We start from the raw sequence: 22,889 nt of genomic DNA, 5'->3' as shown, positions 1-22,889 counted from the left end.
TTGTAGCAAAGTAGGGTCTATTGGCAAACTAACAGACTTTCCACTCGCCATGGTCTCGGTAAAGTTAATACTGTTCACCTGCATATAACAGCCGCCATCTTGTTTATCACGGCGCTGTCCAAGGACAGAGGTGACCAGGGTCGAAGTCTGTTGTGGTAAACTAGTGCTAGCAGCAACCTGTTCGCATCCCTCCCTGTGGGAAGATGTGCATCTTGATAGGGATGCGCCGGGATCTCACAGGCCATCTGATCTAGCCTCGATCATGTTCAATCCCTTGCATACTACCACTGAGTCGAAAGTGTGTTTAGTGTAACATGCCATTGTCCATTGCCGTGGGCCATCCCTTTTATTTTTGGACTACTATTTGTACCTTGGCCGGTTGCGTAGCCAACGTGCGCGTAACAGTGGCACAACACTAGCCATGATGCATAGTTCCTGCAGTACGGAGCATTTCTAAAGCTCCGCGTCCATAGATACGTGTGGTGCGTGCGTTCGCATTCGGAACGTCGGAACTTCCATGTTCCGAATCATCACAACAAGACAAGCCACCTTGATCATGAGTCGGTCAAGCTCATTCGTCAGTAGCCTGAAATGAGGGAAGTACGCGACCCTCGATCGAATGGAAGAGTAGAGTCGCCAGGAATAGCTCATTGAGAAGCCTTACATATATGGTGACGGGTTAGGTCATTGCTTCTTCAAGAAAGTTCCTTAAGAATATTCTTCTAGTCCATCAGCGTACAGAAGAAGCAATCAAGTGCCACTATTGAATCAAAGCAAACTGTTCCACAAGACTCCAACGAAGAAGGAAAGTTAAGAAGTACATTCATAGAACTCCTTGATTATCATTACTATAAGCGCAACCGGGTATCAACAACATGCTACCGCTTCTGATCATGCCCCCTCTTCGCCTTGTCTACCTCCGGTAGAATCTCATGGACCTTCATATCGAGCCCGACCCAAAACTTCCTGCCTCTCCACTCCACTGTGACACCACCCCAAAACGCAGTGACCCAAACTGGCAAGGCAAAGAACTCACGACCCATCCAGGCAAAGAAGAAGTCTCTGAAAGTTCTTCTTGCACCATCAAGCAAACTCGGTTCGCCTGGCGTCTTGTCGCCGAGCAGGGGTTTCAGCACTTCGGTGCGGTGGTATGCGAAGGCTGAGCGCTGTGGCAGAATGAAGTCGGGTGTATCAGCGTCAATCTCGACAGTCTTTGCGCAGTGTAGGAGTAGGTATTGGACGTAGTCGACCAGACACCAGAGACACATGTGGACGAGCCAGACAAGGAAGAATGAAGGCCAAGACGAGCTGATACCGATGTTGTGGAACAAAGGCAGCGTCGTGAGGGCATAAGCGCCATAGAGACCACAGAGAATGCTCTCGGTTCCGGGCTCCACGAATGTCGCCAAGGTCACGGTGAACTTGCGCACTCGTAGCCATCGGATACGACGCTGCAGATATGCCATCACCGACGTATGACTAATTGGCTGGAAGCAGAAGTCTCCGAAAAGCATTGCGTGTTTTCCCCAAGTCTCCTTTTCTGTCCCCGGGGGTGGCTGGTAACCTTTCTCCTCAAAAGCCTGAGGTTCCTTCCATAGCACATCCCCGATAAGATGGTCCTCGCAAATGTTGTCAGAGAAGAAGTCGATACCGGGAGCACGATTGGGATTTGACGAAGTAACGTAGTTGAGTTGAGAGCGGCGGAACATAGTACTCTTGCCCATGATACAGGGTGCAACCGCCACTGTGTTGATAGCCTGGTAGAACTTTGCATGCGAAGACGACATGAAGGCTTCGTCCAAGCGCCCTCCACCACGCTGCAGAAGCTTCCTTATGGTGCTACATCTGTAGTTGCGGGGATCCGATGACGTACTCGCCGCAATAGCTATCGATTCTGCCACAGCATCTGGTCTTCCTCCAAGGAGCTCTTTTCGGTCTTGGAGCGAGAGCTGTTGCGAGTCGAGATCCACCGTGAGTGGCGTCTGATGCACGAACTTGAACTTCGTCCTTCTTTTCCCAGGCTTATCCTCTCCATAGCCGCATAACAGATCTACTAGTCGTCCACAGACACCCTTGCCAACCCAGACATTGCAATCCAGTATCCACACAATGTCGCCCTTGGCCTCTCTGTAGGCGCGACTCATGTTCCGAATCTTCGGATTGGGCCCCAGGGTATTGTCGTCCTTCAGTAACATCGGATCCTCCACTTCGACCAAGATATGTACGTTGGCGTTCGGGAAATCTTCACATAGGCGCTCGAGAATCGGAAAGGCGGGATCGGAACGTTCGGGAACGCAAAACACGGTGTCCAACTTGTCTTTGGGGTATGTTTGGCGGAGAGTCGCTGCGAGGCATTCGTACAGGCGCGGGTCGAGGCCTTTGACTGGCCGTATCACGGTGACGTGAGGCACATCGCGCTCTTCCAACGTGGTAACGCATACTGCTGGCTGCGGCTTCCTCGAGTAGTATCGAAATAGTTGGACGAAGCCGATGGCGCATACACACCACACTACGACGAACCAAATCAGGCAGCCGGCCGCAATAACGGTACGCAACATGGAGACATCTTCCCCAGTCGCGAGATTGGGCACGCGAAGCATGCGCAAAGGTGTTTGTAGGGTCTGGTGTAAGGGTGAGCCTTGACGAATCTGAAAGCGCGGAGGTTGCGGAGTTCGCTCCAGGAAACAAATGTGCCAAGGCCCAGTGCCACGCTGGGACTAGGAAATCAACTCTAACGTCGTGAATGAACCTGTATTAAGAATTAAGGAGAAGACAGGCCTTTACGGTGTGGTTGGTGGGTGTATTTATGATGGGTTCGGTATGCCCCCGATCGCTCCGACGTCACCAAATGGGAAATTGATTGCTTACGATGTACCAACACACGACCTGTGCTGTTGGAAATCAGAATTTTACAAATCTGTCTAACGGATCACACATTGGATATGCAAGATCTGGGGATATAGTAATCACAAACGCCACGCTAAGCAACTCAATAAGCAAATGGCCAACACCTAAACGTCCTCGTTGTATGCAAAAGCCGTAGCCAAAGCATCAACGTCGCTAACAATCAAGAAGAGTCAATATGGCAGGGCTTGGATGATATTCGTAGAGCGTGCACCAATTCAAGTCTTCGGCTTCTTACGAACCAGTCCAGCGGTGAGCGTATTCACGCCATTGCCAGCACTCGTGTCCGGCACGGGCGTGGACTCGGTCTTTGCCTTCTTCCTGACTGTGCCAGCAGCCAAGACCTGCACAGGCTCAGCCACCTTGGACGTGCCATTTGCTGCCTCTACTGTGATATCTGGCTTTCTCTTCTTGCGCACACCCATAACCATGGTCGGAGTCACGCCATTGGTTCCCTCTGACGCTTTTGCTGCAGCTGCGTACTCCTTTTTGCCTATCACAGTAAAGGCCCATTCATCCCTACCGCCCAGCACGGCAATCTCCTCCTTCCACTTCTGAGTACTTCGAGCCGCTGCTGTGCGGTTCGCGAATGTCTGCTGTAGGAGTACTTCATGTGCGCGGTCGTAGTTCTTAAGCGAAAAACATATTGTTCCCCGTGAGGAAGCTGGCCACTTCCAGTACGGGCTAATTTCGGCGGGTAGCTTGGCTGATGAAGACGACGTTTGTGAGGAAGCCGAAAGGTTCGACGAGCTTGCCTTGATCTTAGGTAAGACGAGGGGGATCGGCCCGTATCTGGTCTTTGCTTCTTTCCTCCGCTGACTGATCTTTCGCCGCCTCGGACTAGGCATGTTCTCTTTAATGTCAAACTGGGAAAACGACTCTTGGACAGACTGCTGTGGCGGCGTATCCTCATCTTCCTCTGGTATTGAAGGCTTTGGGGGCGTTATGACGACCCATATAAACCCTACTATCCGTCCAGACGAACACTCCTGTCTAAAGGCCATGAACTCCCAGAACTGATCAAGCGTCTTGACGCTCTTCCATTGTCCATTGCTTCTCGAAGGTGTGCCTCCATCCGCTACCATTGCATCTGTGCCTCGGTCGGGCAGTTCCTCGTCAAGCTCGTCAAGGAATCTAGCCTTTGGATCGTCGGGAAAGTGTGGGACGAGGCATCGCGGTGGCGCTGCGGGATAGGGAGCGATTTGTAAGAGGGGATGAGTAGTTGCCCAGCGTCTAGGGGTGTTCGGTACGGGAGGTGGAGGAATATATCGTAATGTGTCATATGCTTCGAAGCCTGGAATCACCAAGTAGCCTTTTGCTGTAGATTCGAATTTCGGCGAAGCGCCATTCGTAGCCTCCCCATCCACCAGTCGTTCAGCAAAGGGCTTCCGTGACTCCTCAGCCTCGTACTGCCAGATTATCGGATCGAGCACTCTACACCACCATTTTACCAGTCCTCGGTCATCGAGCACATGTTTGTTCTTGTTCTCAATGCTTGCCGGGAACAGGTATTGATCCTGTGCCCTTGCAAACAGGGACACTACAAGCTTCTTCCCGTCCCTCTGTCGTTCTCTTGCCAACCAAGATACAAATGTCCCGCAAATGGCTTTCAAAGGTGACTCCGACTGGGATCGGGGTAGTTGTAGCTCGGAGATGTACCCGGTCGAGTCAGCCTTGGAGACGAAGATGGTCGTCAGGTTCCGGGTAGTGTAAATCAAAACTTCAATGGCAAGAATCAGAAGCTCCTCGGGTATTTCTGATGCTATTGCATCTTTTGGCACTATCGAAGCAGCCAACGTGTGCGATTCACAGTATGTTCGTTCGGACTTGCCATGCGGCGGCGCGGAGAACAGGGCGGACGACTTGGAAGGAGGTGTGGAGTAGTGATAGAAAGTAATGGGTACATCTTTGGGCAGTTGTTCGGCCAGCAACTCTCTCAATGATTTGGAAGCGCCAACATCCGCCATGTTGCCCCAAGAGAAGTACGACAAGAGGACAAGTTACCAACCGCAGGAGGGCGAAGGAGTTGGAAATGGACCGCGACTGGTGCTAGTCCCAAGGCGGCAAGGCGTGATATCCTGCCGCAACTTTTCGATGTTTCGAACTTCACTCTCGCCGACCAGCAGCACCTTCACCCTCGCCAATCTTGCCCGCTGACTCTCACTCGCCAATTGGAAGCGTTCCAATGGCTTCGAAACGGCCACTCCGATCTCTCGTCTCGACGGCGTCGTCATCACTCCGGCCCGCGCAAACGTCCAAAACGACCTTCGTGCGGACCTCCGCATGCGCCTTTTCAAGCACCACGCCCTCGCGAGCACCCCAATATGACACAGAAGTGGAGGAACGGCCACGGTGGCAAAAGATACCCCAGCGAATGGTAGCGCCGTTTAGGTTACGACCACATGCGAAAGGCGGCGAATTCAAAGTCAACGAGGACCCAAAAAAGCTAGATGAAGCGTACGTACGGATGCTGGGTCATGGGGGAGACAGGGTACTTGGCGACGAGGTCAAATGGCTAGCTGTGACGCATAAGAGCTTCCAGCACGGAAAGCAGGGGTTCAATGACCGATTGGCATATTTGGGTATGTGGGGGTTTTGCTATATCCATGACGCGGGACGCCAGGGCTAATTGCGACGGGCAGGACGGAGAATAGTCGAACTACAAACATCACAAGCTCTGATGAGCGCGCCGCAAGAATACCAATGGCCGAGAGACGAAATGGGCAAACCCAAGCCCGACGAATTCGGCCGCAAACCATATCTACACCCCGCTCTCAACGGCCTACAAGGCTTGAGCGACGAGGCGGAAAGTCTGGTACTGAGCAAGTCGCGGTTAGCACCAATAGCAGAACGATACGGGTTAGACAAGGTGACACGCTGGAAACCAAAGCGGGTATGCATGAACATTGAACATGGACCGATTTGAGAGACTGACCAACAAACAGGCCGATGACCTCAAAGGATCCGGTATAGAAACCGTCCTCATGACTACACTATACGCTATTGTCGGAGCGGTAGCCCTCGAGCGGGGCGGCGAAGTAGCCAACAAGCTCGTCCAGGAAAAGATCCTCACACCGTTAGGCTTCCAGTTCTCGCCCGATTTATGATCTTCGACGCAAAATTAAACATGAAATTTTTTGCATCTCTGTACCATATTGTAAACCAAGATATGACATGACGCATCGTGTCACAATTCAGCTGACCATTCGACGTTTGACCTTCTCGCTCAACTTGCCATTTTAGGTCGTTTAGCTGACTATTCTGTTTTGTGCGCTATGATTAACTTTCATATTCTCTTTTTTCCTCTATCGCACTTTCTTTCGTCTTACAGCTTCTTTGAAGTCTGCAATCCTCGTCTATTGATGCATTATGTCTCTTAAGTCTCTCAAGTCTACCATGCACCTCATCTTTGGCTTCTCTCATGTTCCTCAAGTCTAGACTCTTCATCATATCCTCTCTTCACAGTATCTTCCTTCACACATACCCCACACTCCCTCTCAACACAAATGACACACAACACAGTACTCGCAACCACCATTGAAATCGAAACCTCATAGTTGAACTACCAAGGTCTTGGTGCCAAATATATTCACGAATACGTCAAGAACGCAAAGTGTATAGCCTCGCGTTGTCTACTATATCCCGGGTTTCACCCAAATAAACGCCATGTAAAGTTTTTATATACCCATCTTACAACATGGAAACGCCCAACACGCGCGCCCAGATCCAGCGCACCCCACGACGAAACAAATGCTTACACGAAAAGAAAAAACGCTATCAAATCTAGATGACCAAAAAGCCATAAAGAAAGAAAAAACGCCCTCGCCCAAATGACAACAACAAGGCCTCAAGGGATTTACGCCCTCTTAAACTGTCCTGTAGGCCCTGCACTAAACGCACCGCTGAGTATACGTTTAAGCTGCTTGGGCCGACTCTGCGACTGGCCTATTCCTCCACTCGCGGTACTCCTACGGCTGATACCAGTGGTAGTGCGAGACAAGCCATCGCCCATACCACCGCTCATATCCACAGCCGTGCTGCTGCGTCTAGCCCTGCGAGTCGCATCCTCATTCTCCTTTTGGTGGAGAGTTTCCGAGGGGAGTAAGATGGCGCGATCAAGCGCATACGGCAGACCACGATGGCGGCCACGAATCTGCATGGCGATGATGATGAGTTTAGACAAGGGTTTAAACTGGCCCGAAAACGAGGTATTTACACCGGGAAAGCCCTGACTGAGACCTACGGTGCCGTAGGCGGAGACGATTTCGAAGAGCACCGAAAAGAGGCTGAAGGCGTATTCGTTTGTGTTTTCCAGGCGGGGGCCCTCGATGATAGAGATGAAGAAGAAGCCGAGGAAGACGAACCAAAGATCGAAGGAGAGTTGCAGACGCAGATGGTGGGAGAGGTAGCTGGAGTTTTCTTCTTCTTCGCCTTCGCCGCTGGATGCCCACACGCCGAGCGACTTTTCCTCGTACACGTTGGACTGGCGGATAGACATGGCAATGGGGAAAATGGATATGTACATCATGATCATGTAGCTGACTTGCACGGCAGGGTGCAGATCGGCAATATTGACGACGGCGAAACCCGCGGTACGGGTCGAGGCGGCTTGGAAGAGACCGGCGAGGAAGCGGTGGCCGGGGGAGAGGGATGTGACAGTTGGATCACCAAGCTGTTACTTGTTAGTTGAAGTTCTTGTGACACAGAAAATAGAACTTACATCAAGAATGATGAAGAAGATCAAATCTACACCATTCATAATCACCAGAATCCAAAACAACCACCAGTTTGCCTTGCTGGGAAAAAGCAGCGTAAAGCATCTACGCGGATGATCCAGTAGAAACCTCAGCTCTTCCCACATACTACTCGTCTTGGGCACCATCTTGGAGTACATCCAAATAGTAAACCGGAGCATACACGGGAACCCCGTGTTACCGATGATGATAAGAAAAGTACCAATGATGAGCGGGAACACGGCCAACTGGAACGAAACCATCGAGTCTGGAGTAAGCGTAAATCCCAAGTCGTTGAACAGAGAGGCCGAGGTGAAGAAGCCCCACCAAACGGGGTTGATGCCAACAGCTTCTACCACGCCGGAGTAGCGGGCAGTATGAGTGATCCACGGCACTAGGCAGATGACGCCAATGGTATGCCAGCCCAGGTAGAAAATGGTAAGAATCATAGCTAGAAGTTTCAAAGCGCGGTATTCGATACCGCCAAGCTCCTCTCTTTGCTCTTCCGTCAGGTCCACGAAGTTTGAGTTGCGGGCAATAGTAGGGGTCCAGCTGAGATATGGAACCGGCTCCTCGTCTTCATCTTTACTCCGGCTGAGGAAACTGGCTATAGTTCTTGATCGCGTCCTGTTGCGGAGATGCATTCCGGCAGTAGGTCCGGTGTCGGCGTCGACTGTGCCTGTGCGGTCGTAGATAGAATGTCCAGTAGGGCCATTGACTCGGTCGGGAACGTCGATGGTAATGTGGTTTTTGAATGGCCTGTCGTCTCCATTTGCAGCATGGGGAAGTGAGTTTGCTCGTTCAAATCTGGGATGGGGATGAGATTCGTGCGATGGTCGGCTTTGAACTCTGTCTAGCTCTTCGTCGTCTCCCTTGACGGCTTCTGGAGTAAGACCTTGGTCAAAGTCGCGGGGGCCCGGAATACGCAACTTATTCCTTGCCGTGGGATTCCGCTGCGCCTCTACGAAAGCAATGCTCTTTTCTTTGTTAGATTGGGGGAGACGACCACCAGGTGATTCCTCGACCGACATCTTGCGGTCCGAGTCGCGGTCCTTTGGTGTGCTCAGATTGTCTGCCCATACAATGGCTGATGTATTGCGCACGGGAGTCGTAGGTCGAACAAACGGCGGCATCTCATCTTCGCTGGAACTAGAGCGTCTCCGGGCCCGGATTCCATTGCCAGTACTGTCCATGCCGTCACTGAAGGCGAACTCGTTTTCAATGTGGCCACCATGTGCATGTCCGTTGGAGCCGCGCATGACGCGGATCTCGCGGGCACCTACAGACTTCTCCTCATGTGACACATCTCGGTCTCCACCCTCTTGCATTTCACTCTTACGCCTGGATAGTGTGCGGGTTCGACCACTGCGGTTGCCCCTTTCGAGGACGATGTTCTGGAAGCGCTTCTCGAACCAATAGAGACGCACGACGACGACGGAACTGTGGATGAAGATGGGCGTGCACAAGCTAGTCATGAGGTACATGGTGATCTTTGCTTGGTCAGTCATGTCTCGCAAAGACGCTTCTCGCATGGACGCACCTGTTGATACAAATCCAGGGTATTGATGTCAATTCTGTACACAACCAGTCAGTCGGTTGCACCCGTAGTTCAACATGTAAACCCACGTGTTCAAACCACTCTGTGTGGCACTGCCGCTGGCGAAGAAGAGTGCATCGACGTAAGGTATGCGACCACCACCATACAATATGACGGATCCGATAAGCGTCCATCCGATAATGTATGCGTCTGCACGCCTGTTAGCCACCATTCCCAGCATACTCCATCGTTTTGCACATACAATGCAGGGTTATGAAGTTGGCATGCGGTGCCAACGCCTTGAGACTCGACGGTGTGCGCTGCTTGAGCCATGCGATAGCGGTAATCCAGGGGGTAAACATGGCTGCCTCTTGTCGCCTTCAAGGCAGTCAAAGAGAAAATCGCGTGACCGGGCGACGTCTCCAAGTGGCAGTTGGTAGTAAAATGCGGCGCGGAAAAGGGACAGACACAGAGGCGGAAGCTGGGGTGGGAGGGCTGAGTGGACTTTTGGTGAATCAGCGCACCGGAGCAAGCGTCAACGGACCGAGCCGGTAGTAGTACGTCGCATTAAAGGTCCGTCTGGATGCATGCTGGAGAGAAAGAGGTGCAGTGGTCCAAAGTAGAATAAAACCTCGGAACATAGGTGGCATTGCTGGTGAATTCCACAAAATGCCGGCTTGTCGCGGTAGCGGTTATGACGCTAAGTAACTCCTAAGGGGCGTTGCGCCACAGGTCCTGCACGCCCAGACCTGCTCTCACCACCCGGAGTTTTATCCTGACCCCTGCTCCTAGATATGTAAAACCCAATCAGGCATACACAAGATGCCACCCACATGAAACACTACGCTGCATCAATCGCCGTGTGCGTCTACATATCCTCCTATGCATGCACTTGCCCAGGTGCACACCCTTTCTCCCTTGTCCACCTACTTCCCCTCCGCTCCGCCCCGCTGTCCATCGGTGCCATATCGCGTGAGCAGCCAATTCAGTATACGATCACCGTGTTACAGCGAGATCTAAGCTTTTCGCATACGCGTAATGATCTCCTTCCCAAAACATCCTTGGGTATACCAAACGCCGCTCCGTACGCAGTTCGGTATACATTGCCGTACCCACCCCCTCTACCCCCCATTATCTACCTCCAATAACAAAAATCCCGCCTTTTCTCCTCCCTCCCTCCAAGACAGCCTAACCTGCCAGCACAGCAAAGCAAAAACTAGCTTTTCACTGCTTCCAAGTCGCCAGAGCTGCCCCTTCGGCCTCTTTCCTCAGCAGACCTCAACAGAAATGTCGAGTCGGTGACGAGCAGACGTGTAAACCCTGTTGTTTGGACTTGGCCATAAGACTCACAGGCTTACCCTACATTGCCGAAACAAGTTTCCGGTCCTTGAACTTCACTGTGGCGCACGCCTTTTACCTCGCATGCTCGGAAACAACGGCTTACCACTTACACTTCCTTTTGCTTTGTGCAAGCGCTGTGCCTCGCGCCACACATTAGCAGCCACAAGCCCCGGCATCACGGCAATTGATTGTCGCATCTGTGCGCTTCAGCTCTACTCTACTGACGCATGTCCCAAGGCATTTGTAACAATCGCCGACAAATTTCAGGGTTTGAGGCGCTCACCTCGTTCTTTCGCCATGCACGGTCAAACTGCCTAGGCACGGATCTCCTAGCATCTCGTTTCAAAGGAACACGGCGGAAGCTTTCATGAATCGAGCGCCCGGCATCAGGGTAGTTAAGCCCGGACCGCCCAAAGACACTTGAAGCAAATCGTTCGATTCTGATATTCACACCCTAAAATACACATTGCCCACCGCCGCCAAGGCAGGGCGCCACACTCTCCTCTTTCCCCTCTTCTCCAAAGCATTACATGTGCGCGTAACTTCAAGTCGAACATAACGGAATAGATCAACATACTACTGGCGTCTCTTCCTCGTTCGTGTCTTTCGTCACCCTGAAACACAGGTAGATTAGTCAGTGCCATTTACCGCTGCGGGCAATGTAGGAGTGTTGGCGCCTGAATTAGGCTTACTCTTCGTCTTCAGAGTGAGTGGGAAGGTAAAGTCATCAGCCTCTTCTTCTTCACTGTGTTGTTGTTAGTTGTGTTTGTTACATGACATATTTCCAGTACTTACGGGAGCTTCCACGCAATGTAGTCCTCGGTGCTCAGTCCCTCGCGGCCTTCTTGCAGCGAAGCAAAGTCACCCGGCGTCATCATGCCTGAGCGATCGCGGGGAGACCCAGGCTCAGACAGTGGCCGCGAGATCTTGACATCTTGCGAGCTGAAGAAGTCGGGCTCGTCGTCGTCTTCGTATGCCGCAGGGTATGCTCGTCGGAGGGCCAATTGTCGGGCCTTGACGTACTCCAAGCCCATGCGCTTCCAGTCGAGCAGATCGCTGAGGCGCTCAGTTCGGTTACGCTGGTTGATGCGTTGTCGCTTGCTCTTCTTGGTGAATTCGAACATGTAGTCGACGAGCTGGTTTACGGAATCATCCACACCCTTCATCCTTCGGTCCACGATGTAGATACCGTAGTCCTGGGCATTCTCAATCAATTCCTCCATGTAGCAACCGAAGCCGGAAAGGTTGGTAGTGATACTGGGAACACCCATTACAGTGCACTCAGCTGGAGTGTAACCCCAGGGCTCGTAGTACGATGAGAAGACACCAAGATGGGTTCCGCGGACAAAGTCATCGTAGTCCATGGGCAAGACGGGGTTGGCCGAGTTCAAGAACTCAGGGTGGAACACAACCTTGACACGATCGGACGGGTGGTTGAAAAGCTGGCAGCGACGGAGCTGGTTCAGCACCGGGTCTTCGGCATCATTGACCATGTTGTGAGTGACAATGGGCGGGAGGTTGTGGCGCTTCATGGCAAACAACCGACGGCGAAGCAGGATCTTGTCAGCGGGAGTGATCAAGTCCTTGTCCTCTGGCAGTTCTGAGCCTTCTGTCCAGGTCAAGGATCGCTCGAAGAGCTTCTTGGCTACGTTCTCGGCGATGTTGTTAACACTGTCGTGTAGTGCCTTGATAACAGCCTGGCCCTTGAGCGAGTCGACTGATAGAGAGGTCGTCTGCGCGGGCAGAATGATGAAGGCAACAACCGTCATGTTGGAGTTCTCGTTCTTCATCTTGTGGTTGAGTCGTGCTAACGATTCAATGAACATGTCCACACCCTTATTCCTGTACTCGTAGCGACCAGCGGTGAAGAAGTAGAGGGTGTTTTCTGGGTCGAAATCGTTGTGTCCGTAGAAATGTCCACGGACAAAGTCATTGATCTTGACCTTGGCCTGCTGATGCAAGTTTTGGAACTCGTGCGTGGCTGAGAACTTCTTGACGTTCAAACCGTTGGGCAGGACGCCGTCGGGCTTTCGCTTCAAGAGATGCTCGCTCTCGTATGCAGTGATGTGAGAAACGGTGGTAAAGACATCTGCGGCGTGCGTAGCGGCCCGCTCGATGCAATACCTGTGGTAGATACCACGCTTTCCTGCCTCAGCATCCACATCGAAATATTGGAGGTTGTTGTAGAAATCGACAGAGCCGGCGCAGAGGTAGCGGCCGAGCAGCGTGGCGTGCGTGGTGAAGATGGTGGTCACATCGATACGGCGCTTCTTGCACAGAGGAACTGCGACACCAGCGAGCCACTCGTGGAACTGGACAATGACAGCTCGCTTCTTCTCGTGGTAGACATACTGAGTCAAAATTAGCGTGGGTCCGAGCTAGTTATGCATGTCATCTCACCTCGCCCAAAAACCACGCGATGAGGTAACCAAACACAATGGCCTCGTTGGTCTCGGAATCGCCAGGTGGGGACGGAATGCCAGTAGATGACCAAAGGTCACCCTTCCACTCGTCGAGCCATCGGTAACCGGTACCGGTGTCAAAGAGGAGTACGCGTGGGGCACCGTCGATCAGCCATCTTCCGTACAGCGTCTTGATGCCACGGTCGTCCATGGACTTGATGGTAGCTACCAAAGCTGGGTCCTTTGGCTCAATGGGCTCTACTTCGACAGCAGCCGAAGCCCTGTTCCAGGGGCCCAAAAGAGTATATGCAGCGCCATACTCTGCTGTGGTGACTTGGGCCTTTGACTTGAGGACCGAGTAGATACCGCCGACTAGGGCGTGTTAGCAGCCATCAGCTGAGGCCAATTGGGATGCGAATTACCTCTGTTTGCAACCTCAGTCGCTACCTCGAACAGGCAATGGTTCTGTACGTCTCTTGCTCCGGTCTCGGCCATGATGTGTGTGGTTGGGGATGAGTGATGAGAGAGGGCGCGGTGGAGGTTTAGAGCTCCAGAAGCGAGCTGGAGAAGGGTCGAGCAAGCTTAAGCTCGGTGCTGGGTTGGACTACTGCAGGTTGCCGCGCTAGGCAAAGCGTTTGGAGTAGTGCTCGGGTTGATTAAGTACGAGGACTTGACAGACGGCACAACAAGGTGGATTGTGCGGCTGCAGGTGCAATTGAATGTGTAGCTCTAGAGCAGCAGGAACGAGAGTCTATCTAATAGTCGCGGCAAGCTGTTTGGAGCAGAGCCTCCCCACGGACGAGAATTGCTGGGCCGCTACTGTCTGGTGCACGAGCCGTTGCTTAGCTCCAGCCTGGAGGTTGGGATCTGGCATATCCGCGTCAGAGCTCGGTTTGTTCGCTTTTGTCGTCGGTGACGTAGGCGCTCGCCTCATGCCCATTGAGTTGGCTTCTTTTGTCACGTCTTGATTGCTGCACCTGCACACGCATTCCACTGCTGTCGCCGCCACCCCACCAGCACAAACTGTGCACAGGCAAATATTTCCCCCACGGTGGACACCCATTTTGTGAGGTTGTAGCGCAAAACAGGCAAGCCCGCGAGTCAACAACTCAACAGTTTCTGCTGGAAATGAGAAGCGGAGCATGGGCCGAATCCGTTGGGCTACTGGCCGGTCTCGTTATCACCATGTATCCTCGTCTACACAAAAATACACATGTACACGAGAGGCTCGCCAGGATTAGGCGGCTGGAAAGAGTGCTCTTCGCAGTCGCAGTGCCGTGGCGCTTCATGCCCGCTCGATGCAATGTTCCGTCATAACGCCGACGATTGCGGGGCTCCCGCGAAAACGGTGGGAGAACTCAGCAGCACGCCACTCTCTCCGCAGCCCAAGGAGTGGAGCCAGGGTGGAGGCGGAGATGTGCACGTGAGGCCTGAAGGCCTGGCACGCGTGTGACATCTTGTCATGCTGATCCAGAGTATCCTCAGCGCCCTCAACATAAATATGCTACCGGCCCGTTTTTTTTTGGGTAACCACTGTAATCAGAATTCGGTCTTACATGGTAATAAATAATAATGCCAGCCAAGCCTCTCACATACGCACGTGCAGCTGGGCCTGTCTAGATCGAAAAAGTCGCATGCCAAAAAACTATCAGAGCTCTCATTGTGGTATAATGCAGTCCCGTCCATCCCCAACGTCTAAAACTTCAAAACACTCGCAGCGGCCGTTGATACACGTACAAAGGAAATTACGAAACACACTGGATATCACGTAGGACGTCCGTCGACGTAAACAAAAGAGAGCAGAAACACACTAACACCCCTCGCCGTTGCAGCAATGCTTACTTACCGCTACGATCGATGATCGGTGCAGCATCCGGCACCCCGGCAAGCAAACTTCCCTGTGCAAACTCGCTGTTCAGCGCAAGATTCACCATGGGGCCCTTCGCCTTACTACCATCCATCACACCCCTGCCAACCACATCTCTACCCTGCGAGTAACCAGCCTGAGACAACAGACCGCCGCCTGTAAATGCCTTGCTGACATCTTCTGGCGCTCCAGAATGGTTGTTCTGTGTATACGCTGCCAATGGCTCTCCACGATTCTTGAGCGATTTTGTGCGTTCAAGGCCAGCGCCACCATAAGTCCCATGTCCACCTCGTGTGCCCGGACGACCCGCCCGCCAGTCTGTCGAGGACGGTACTTTGATAGCCTCCTCAATCGAAGTTGCACTCTCCACGAGTGGACCCGCGCCTGCTCCCGGGTTGTAGCCTTTGCCTTTGTTAAGATGCTGGGGCGGTGGTCGATACTGCGGTGTAAGGTCGACCAAGGGCTCCGGCAGGCCAGGCGCGCGCTTGGAAGCACTCCGCCTGAGGTCGCTGGACGTCCGTCGGTGGTGATTACTAGTCACTGAAGTGCTACGTTTGATACCAGTATCAACTGGCGCAGCCAGAGCAGCACGGCCCATGTTGTTTAGCAGAGACGGACCCTCTGTGAACGGCCCCGACTGCTGTTGTTCCCTAGCCTGTACAGCGGCTTGTCGTTCCGTGTAGGTTCGACCTAGGAGACCAGTAGCGGCGAATGCTTCTTCTCCGCCCTCTTCGAAGCTGCTGCGCCGTGCGGACGGTTTCCGGACGCTCTCCTTTCCCACACCGTGTCTTGTGGGAGGGGTTTGTTTGACCCGTATGGACCTCATCCTGGCTTGCACTCCCCTGCCGTCGAGCTTGGACAGAGGCTTATCGTCCGGGAACTCGCCTGGCTTGTGAACTTCAATCGAATCCAGTTGTTTGTTCAGACTGTCCATGTCAAGCAGTGACGAGAAAGCACCCAGCTGGTAATGCGACCCTACTGATTCACCCCTTGCATGAGCAGATGTATGTCCTCCCTCGGCGTTACCAGAGACATTACGCTGTGCCACGGTCTTCTTCTTCAGTCCCTCGCCCTTTTGGTGCTTGAGATACCAGCTTCGCCATGTTTGTAGGGCCGAATAGAAGATGTTTGCCGTGTTACGGTCGTTGGTACAGAAGAAGTGGACGTACTGCGACTCATCTGCAAAGATGTTCGACTTTTGCATGCTCTTCACGGCGTAGCATATTTTCTTCGGTGGCTTCACCTTTGCCAGCTTCTGCTGTGTGAGGGAGTAGATGTCGTAGTCGGTAAGCGTGCAGATGTTCTCCTGGTCCTTTTCCTTGACCTTTTCGTTCTTCGCCATGACTAGCTGACCGTCGGGGCGAAGAATAAGTAGGCGCTTGCTCCACTTTCCAGGCCTCGAAGAATAGTGGATGAAGCACGACGCGCCCTCTGGCCTGGTATCAGGAACTTTGTACGAGAGCAGATCGTCCTGGTTGATACCGTCCATATCGGAGTCGATGATTGTGAGTTCGTTCTGGGTGTCGTGGTCCCACGAGTTCATGACATCTCTCACGTATTCGTAGTTGCGAAGAGGGCGGGTGATGCTAACTTTGGTGAACAGCTCAGAGATGACAGCCGTGCGAATTTCGATGTTCTCGGATAGGACTGTAGCAGCAGATTTGATAAGATCGAGGGGAGTGGTGGTCGGAGTAACAGGTAGTAGTATGCGTTTCTTGTTGCACACGACTGTGACGCGCTATTGGATTGGTTAGCATTGGACTTGGAGAGAAAAGACCGTAAACGCACCCTGTCACCAGCGTTCACGGCAGATGTTGGTGCATCGATGTTCTTAACGACACCTCCTCCTCCGGGCCTGATGGTCTCCTCCTCTTGACTGCTTGGACTGAGGGCCAGCTGCGGTGGGCCTAGGGGTCGAGCCGGAGCGTCTATGCCCAGGGCGGGATCCTTTCTCCTCTTGAACATGCCAAATCCAATCTCCTGCTGTCGTGGTGGCGAGGCTGGAGGGGAGGACGAGTGTGACTTGAAGCTCCGCTCCTCCTGTTTAGCCTTGCGGATCCCCTCTTCCCTCTGCCGAACAAGCTTCTGAGGTTCGGCCTTTTGCAGTCGCTTTCCGCGCTCTTGCTCTGCCTTGAGCTCTTCTTTCTGTCGACGCAGCGCTTCAGCTTCCTCAATCTCTCGCTGTTCCTTTTCTCGTGCAGCATCTTCCTCTTCTTGGCGTAGCTTCTCGACCTTGTCCAGCTCAGCTTGCCTCGCCCGTCTCTTGGCGCGTGCCTCGGCGTCGTACTTTTCTTTCAGCTGGCGCTGGCGCTCCTTCTCCTTTTGCAATACGTCTCTTGCAAGGTCATCGCCGCTGAGTGGCTCCGAGCTGGATACGGGAGGTGATGGCCCTGCGCGAGGTTTTGCTGTCCTTGGCCGGGGCTGGCCCGTGTTGGCCGTATGCACTGGCTGCTGGTACGGGGAACTTGCAGCACGATTGCGCGGAACAGCAGGAGCCGATAGTTGATCGGGAGGCGAGGGTGGAGCATTGGGAATGGTCATTGAGCGTATCGGTGGGGGAATAGCACTGGTCGCGTGCGAGGTGGGTGGGCGACGATGATAGCGGCTCATGCTCCTACTGAGCGGCGCATCGCTCTGGGGAGGCGTCTCTGACATGGCGGGCATACGGGACATGGATTGCATAGTGGGCGCTGGTTGTGATGTAGGCGACGACTGTTGTTGGTCAAAATCCCCTACTTGCTGCGTGTGCTGTTCCTGTGCGCGGCGGACGCTCCTATAGCGAGATATTTTGGGTGTTGTCGCGGCCGACGAAGACACTGTTTCGGTTGCCATGTTGGTGTTGTTGCGGTGAAGAAAAGTTGTACGACACGACTCTGCGTGCCTGCACGGAGAAAAGTAAGGCACATAGGAGATGCACCCATGGAAGTTGGTTCCAAGTGAGGGGGAGCGACGCAGGGAGACAGGGCAAAGACAGGGCAAAGACAACAGGGAGTGGTAGGTGCAACCGGTTACTCGGCTTCTGAAGAGTGAAATTAAGTACCTGCATTGTATCCAATCGCCCGGTCAAAGCAGCCAGCCCCAAACTTGACTCGTCTTGTGATGTGGGAAGCTTCAGGGGACAAAGTTGGCAACGGCCTTGGTTCAACTAGGAAAGCCGGCCGCTTCTGCGCGTACGCTAATAATAACCCACCCGTCGACGTCGCGGCTAGAACGCGCCGCGAGCTCCACCCTGCATGAAACCATTACCATTCGACTTCTCTCCAGCCACAGCAGTCTATCCTGGTGTGGAATAGCTGCTGGCACAGTGTAGCCATGGCAACTTTGTTGTACCGTGTCACAAGTACATTGACAATCTAATGCACTACCCACCGCCACTTGGTTGTTGCACACAGTGTCCATCATGCACTACCGACGATCATGTGCTGCTGTTCATGGTTTCATGCTTGGAAACATGGCACTGTCACCACATGTTCGGAAATTTTCCTTTTTTCCAAATAAGCGAATAGAATGTTTGGAAGATGAATTATGAAACAAGTAAGCAATGGCGTCTTTGTGGAGATTAGGCGCATAGGGCTGTCGGGTAGGGAGCCGACGAGACAGTCTGGGCAGCCACATAGGTCATCTTATCCCATGGTTACACGTGGATATAAGCGCCATCAAAAACAAACACTCGAGCAAACCTTCTGCGGCTAAAGCAATGAGTACCGCAATCACCACAATCCGCCATGCAGGCAAAGCAACGAGAACAGTAATCATGGATTATGCCATCAAGACCACTCTAGGCATAGTTGGCACTAAACATTACAATTCAAGACTATGAACTTTGCATAATGTCCTCCACTCACGCGCTTGATCCATCACTGCGGTTACTACATTTGATCGGATTGAGCAGAGGAAGCTAAGATGATGGACTCATTACGTCTGCACCAGACCTTTCTTCACCACAACGCACCTTCCACAACAATGACCTCGCCTCCCCATCTGCACACCTTCCTGCCGATTACCACTGGCGCCCAACCCAAACAATGCCAAGACCCCGCACCCTCGTGGTCATCCTCTCTTTCATCACTTTAGCCTCCCTCTTCTACTGCTGCTGCTGCTGCTACTGCTATGCAGACCACTACACCAATCATGCAGGCCATACATCATCAACCCAGCCTCCCGCAGCCTCCCTTAACCCTGCAAACTCCACTCTCGGTTTCAGCACTATCCTCGCCCTATCACCACACCACTCCCCACGCCGGTCAAGTCTGCTCTGGGCCGCCAACCTAACAGACCTCGACATAGTGATCCCCGACCTACCAGACTGGAGCGTGGGAGACATACAAGCATTCAAGGTCAAGAATGGACAAAGCACGATCAGCGTCGGCAGTGCAAAAGCATGGCTAGGACATTTGCAAATTCTGAAGAGGTACGCTATGAAACAAGAGCGTCATGTTTCATAGCGTTGTGAGTAAGAGCTTAAACTAAAGCACGAGCTAACGAATCGGCCAGCTTCCTAGCCTCTAATCACGAAACAGCACTTATAATCGAAGACGACACGGACTTTGACATTCAAATACGGCATGCCCAGATTCCGCGGTTGGCCGAGGCTCTGCATTGTCTGCTCGGTGGTAAGGGAAATGACTACTGGCCTCCCCCTTCGACATGGGACCTCCTTTACCCCGGCCACTGCGATGACGCTCCTTCAACTGCCTACCTCGCTCATCCATACACTACATATACAGATCCCAGCGTACCTTCTCACCAGCAAATGCACCCCGATACTTCCAGCTTCCTACTCTCGCTCAACCTACCCGATCAAACTCGTATCCTTCATCGAGCGTTCTGGCCTCTTTGCACTTTCGCGTATGCGGTGAATAGGCGCTCGGCAGCGCTCATCTTAGACACATTTGCCGCGGAGCCAGAAGGCGGAGGAAGCGCATTTGATGTTGCTCTACTCTCTGCTTGTAGGGACCGCGAGTGGACGTGCTGGAGTGTGGCGCCAGAGGTGTTTCATCACCGGCAGGGGGTCTCGGAGATTGGGCGGGAGGATGAGGTGCATGTGGGGGTTCAGGGTCATGTAGGTGGGGGCGAGAGGAACGCAAGGGGGACGTGGAATTTGGCATGCGGGGCTAGACATGATCAGCTTTGGGTGGATGAGGGTGAAGGGGTTATGGGGAGCAGAATCAAGGCGCTCGTGACGAGAGCAATTGATCAGGGAGAGTGTCCAATTGATGCTCTTAGAGAGGAAGAGACCTGGAAAAGCTGTGAGTGGGGAGAATGTTTTGCACAGTCTTGAGTGCTGCTACATCACGAAAGTAACGATAAGAACGAGTGAATATGAAGTCAAGCAATCCTGCTTGAATAATTGTGAGATCCCAATCCAGCGGGTCTATAGCTTCCGAGTTTCTGTTCCTATGTACAAAGCACAGACTGTCCCAGGAGCTTTCTTCGTTAACGCCCATAATCCGGCGTTGTAGTTGCACCATACCGTATGCAAAGCAAAAGAAAAAGAAAAAAACTCCTCTGATATCCGATATCCTACAAAAGACAGCACACGAAGAGAAGAAGAGGTGTGAAATGGACGGGTATCCAGAAGGGAGAAGTGAAGGAAAAGGATATCAAGGAAATGTGTGCGTTGAAAGCGTGACTCATCGCCACAAGTCGGCTCTCGAAGCCCGCTTCTCACGCCCGGCGTGCGTTATCCAGCTTGCACGTGGACTGCCACCAAGCGAGTTGGAGTGAACGTGACCAAAGCCTCCCGGGGGCGCCATGTGCCCAGCACTTCGCGGTCTTCCGTCGTTGTCTGCGGGCACGGCTAAAAAGCCGCCAAAGCCATTGGGCACCACGATGCTCTTGCGGGCATCCCCGCCCCATTGCGGTCCGAGACCCTTGTGCGCCGAGTAACTGCTGACGGGCCGACCTCCTGATATGGAGGGACGACGTCCGTGCCCCTCTGGGGGAATAATCGAAGTGAAGATCCATTCCAGCTCGTCAAGACCCTTGGAGTAGACCTCGAGGGGCTGGTTGAACATGGGTGGCGGTGCTTCGCTAAACGGACGGACTGGTGGCGCAAGGGTGAGAATTTCCGGGAAGTCGGGATCACGCACGTAGAGCTGTCGCAAGGCAGGGAGGCAGTTGGACATGAGCGACTTGGCCAGATACTGGTAGTGGGATGCTGCGGGCGGGTACATCTGGTTTGTGTTGCTCGAAATGATCTCAAAATTGAGCTTGTGCAGCGTGTAAGACGTCATGGGCGGTATTGGGTCCAGGGGAAGCGAGGCAGAGACTGTAATGGTGTACTCGAGCGTCTTCAAGTTCACGGCTGCCTGCAGAACGGTGTGAAGGGAAGAGACGGGGATGCTGGAGACATTCTTCAGTGTCAACGTCCTTAGCCTGGCACTGCACATGGGATTGTAGAGGTACTGGGCCAGTCCGTTGGCGGTGATGGAGTGGGTCTTTTCCAGCCTGAGCGTCTCCAACGCAGGGAAGTTGGGCAGTCCGGGCGTGTCGTGGAAGGTCGAGTCGTTTAGCCATGATACGCCGATGATGGTGAGCTCCTTGAGGTATGGCAGCATGCTCAGGGCCTGTCTTAGGATGCTGGGCTCCATTTGAATCTTGTTGAGCTGAACCGAGATAAGCTCCTGCCAGTAGCCCTGGAGGAGCGTCTCAAACGACTGTTCTGCACCTTCATTGTACTTCATGCTCTTGATGTGCGGGCATCGTGCCTGCAGCTCCTGTCGTAGCAGCTGGCACGATGCATCGCCGTTGTAGAAGCCATCAGGGAGGTCGATGAACTCGAGGTTTGGGCAGCCTGATACGGTGCGTGCCAGGTCGGCTTTGCAGGCCTCACGAGTCATGTAGGGGAGCTTGATGAAGCGGACGCGCTGGCCGAGGTACTGATTTCCGCGCACGCTCTGGCAGAGCTGCTGGAGGCGAAGGGTCGGGGCGTCGACTTCTTCGCCATTGCGTGACTTGCGTCGTCGCTGATCGGCATAAACCTCCTCGAGCTCGCAATAATGGACAGCATCGATGCGTATGCTGTTGTATCTACGCCAAGTAAGCTACATGATACCCATGTACAAAGCGGGCTTCACATACAGTAGACCAGCAGCGACACCGTACCATTGTCGCTTCGTCAGTGCGCAATGGGCCAAGTCGCGCATATCACAGCTCATGCAGCCGTCGTTGCCGCTGTCTTCGCTACCATCAAGCGTCTCGTCGGCTGAATGCGGACATACTTCTTCAAAAATGCGGCGGAGGACCTTGTCCGGCAGGCGCTGCGTCTGGTCGGGGCCGTGATAGTCGTACGTTGCGGCGGCATACAAGTCGTTACGCGTCCGCGACTCGTTCTTCTTGGGGCTCTTATGACGTCTGAAGCGCTTGAAGAAACCCATTATGCCACGAGGTGCACTGCAAAGGAATTAGGAGTGTTTCTACGCATGCGACGGCGGGTTATTTTAAAGAGGGTGGGGTCTTTGTCCGTTGTTTCAAATGTGGGTAGGCGTAGGTGTATACTAACTCGCGTCCGTTTGGCGCTGCTTGCGGGGAAGTCAAGAACCCCCGTTGCCGAGAAGGCATGCTGGCGGCCAATCCTCTCCCAAGCTATGGCTAGAGCCGCAAGGTGAAATCCCCGGTAATCGGGCGTGGCTATGCCAGCAACCAAAGAAAATAAATTGCAGGTCGACTGCGATCAATTGCGCTCGAGCTTCAGTGTATGTCAGAAGGGAGGGAGGAGACGTTTAAGGGGCCACCAGCACTAAAGTAGCCAGCAAGCTCCCGTACAGCGACTCCAACGGCTCTGCTGACAGGCCTAGTCCTTGTCGTACGTGTCAGCATACGCTCCAAGATGCTCCCACCTCCTGCCACCAAGCTGAATGCGAGGTGCGGCGCAACAGCGGGCGGAACATCAAGGTCACGTGATGACGTAAGCCGCGGGAGAGGGCAGATCGCCAGGGGTACCGGGGTTATCACGAGGCTGTGGCGGCGAGTTGAAGGCGGGATAAGCGGAAGGGCGAGACAAGCAACATGTTTTAAAGCCAATGCCTCGGGCTGCATGTATCACTTTTCAGCACCACTAGTTGCGAGACCCCGGCCCGGTTTACGATTACGACACTCACGCA

General features: G+C 53.3%; 9 protein-coding genes across 9 annotated transcripts; 1 reads left to right on the top strand and 8 right to left on the bottom strand.

Annotated features, from left to right (window-relative positions):
* Positions 1–878: 878 nt before the first annotated feature.
* Positions 879–2,558, bottom strand: PtrM4_133110 (uncharacterized protein; the record flags this gene model as incomplete). Its single annotated transcript, XM_001941308.1, has 1 exon — positions 879–2,558. The coding sequence occupies one exon, from the start codon at positions 2,556–2,558 to the stop codon at positions 879–881; it is 1,680 nt and encodes a 559-aa protein (XP_001941343.1).
* A 564-nt stretch (positions 2,559–3,122) lies between these two features.
* On the bottom strand, positions 3,123–4,871 carry PtrM4_133100 (uncharacterized protein; the record flags this gene model as incomplete). The annotated part of the gene is made up of 1 exon (XM_001941307.1): positions 3,123–4,871. One exon carries the CDS (start codon positions 4,869–4,871, stop codon positions 3,123–3,125), a length of 1,749 nt encoding a protein of 582 aa, XP_001941342.1.
* Positions 4,872–5,089: 218 nt separating this feature from the next.
* PtrM4_133090 (mitochondrial 54S ribosomal protein mL57) lies at positions 5,090–6,011 on the top strand (the record flags this gene model as incomplete). The annotated part of the gene is made up of 3 exons (XM_001941306.2): positions 5,090–5,486; positions 5,547–5,797; positions 5,850–6,011. 3 exons carry the CDS (start codon positions 5,090–5,092, stop codon positions 6,009–6,011), a joined length of 810 nt encoding a protein of 269 aa, XP_001941341.1.
* Positions 6,012–6,760: 749 nt separating this feature from the next.
* Positions 6,761–7,063, bottom strand: PtrM4_133080 (uncharacterized protein; the record flags this gene model as incomplete). Its single annotated transcript, XM_066109111.1, has 1 exon — positions 6,761–7,063. One exon carries the CDS (start codon positions 7,061–7,063, stop codon positions 6,761–6,763), a length of 303 nt encoding a protein of 100 aa, XP_065961103.1.
* Positions 7,064–7,579: 516 nt separating this feature from the next.
* On the bottom strand, positions 7,580–9,536 carry PtrM4_133070 (uncharacterized protein; the record flags this gene model as incomplete). The annotated part of the gene is made up of 4 exons (XM_001941305.2): positions 7,580–9,127; positions 9,178–9,211; positions 9,264–9,384; positions 9,437–9,536. The coding sequence occupies 4 exons, from the start codon at positions 9,534–9,536 to the stop codon at positions 7,580–7,582; spliced, it is 1,803 nt and encodes a 600-aa protein (XP_001941340.2).
* A 1,609-nt stretch (positions 9,537–11,145) lies between these two features.
* PtrM4_133060 (glycogen synthase) lies at positions 11,146–13,412 on the bottom strand (the record flags this gene model as incomplete). Its single annotated transcript, XM_001941304.2, has 4 exons — positions 11,146–11,260; positions 11,311–12,866; positions 12,916–13,289; positions 13,340–13,412. 4 exons carry the CDS (start codon positions 13,410–13,412, stop codon positions 11,146–11,148), a joined length of 2,118 nt encoding a protein of 705 aa, XP_001941339.1.
* Positions 13,413–14,755: 1,343 nt separating this feature from the next.
* PtrM4_133050 (uncharacterized protein) lies at positions 14,756–15,988 on the bottom strand (the record flags this gene model as incomplete). Its single annotated transcript, XM_066109110.1, has 1 exon — positions 14,756–15,988. One exon carries the CDS (start codon positions 15,986–15,988, stop codon positions 14,756–14,758), a length of 1,233 nt encoding a protein of 410 aa, XP_065961102.1.
* A 347-nt stretch (positions 15,989–16,335) lies between these two features.
* PtrM4_133040 (uncharacterized protein) lies at positions 16,336–17,616 on the bottom strand (the record flags this gene model as incomplete). Its single annotated transcript, XM_066109109.1, has 1 exon — positions 16,336–17,616. One exon carries the CDS (start codon positions 17,614–17,616, stop codon positions 16,336–16,338), a length of 1,281 nt encoding a protein of 426 aa, XP_065961101.1.
* A 2,801-nt stretch (positions 17,617–20,417) lies between these two features.
* On the bottom strand, positions 20,418–22,163 carry PtrM4_133030 (uncharacterized protein; the record flags this gene model as incomplete). The annotated part of the gene is made up of 2 exons (XM_001941301.2): positions 20,418–21,816; positions 21,868–22,163. 2 exons carry the CDS (start codon positions 22,161–22,163, stop codon positions 20,418–20,420), a joined length of 1,695 nt encoding a protein of 564 aa, XP_001941336.2.
* Between the last annotated feature and the right edge of the window lie 726 nt (positions 22,164–22,889).

This window comes from Pyrenophora tritici-repentis, chromosome 7, assembly GCF_003171515.1.
Source record: "Pyrenophora tritici-repentis strain M4 chromosome 7, whole genome shotgun sequence".
Taxonomy (NCBI): domain Eukaryota; kingdom Fungi; phylum Ascomycota; class Dothideomycetes; order Pleosporales; family Pleosporaceae; genus Pyrenophora; species Pyrenophora tritici-repentis.
The sequence above is the reverse complement of the archived record's forward strand: the minus strand, read 5'-3'. Positions and strand labels throughout refer to the sequence as shown.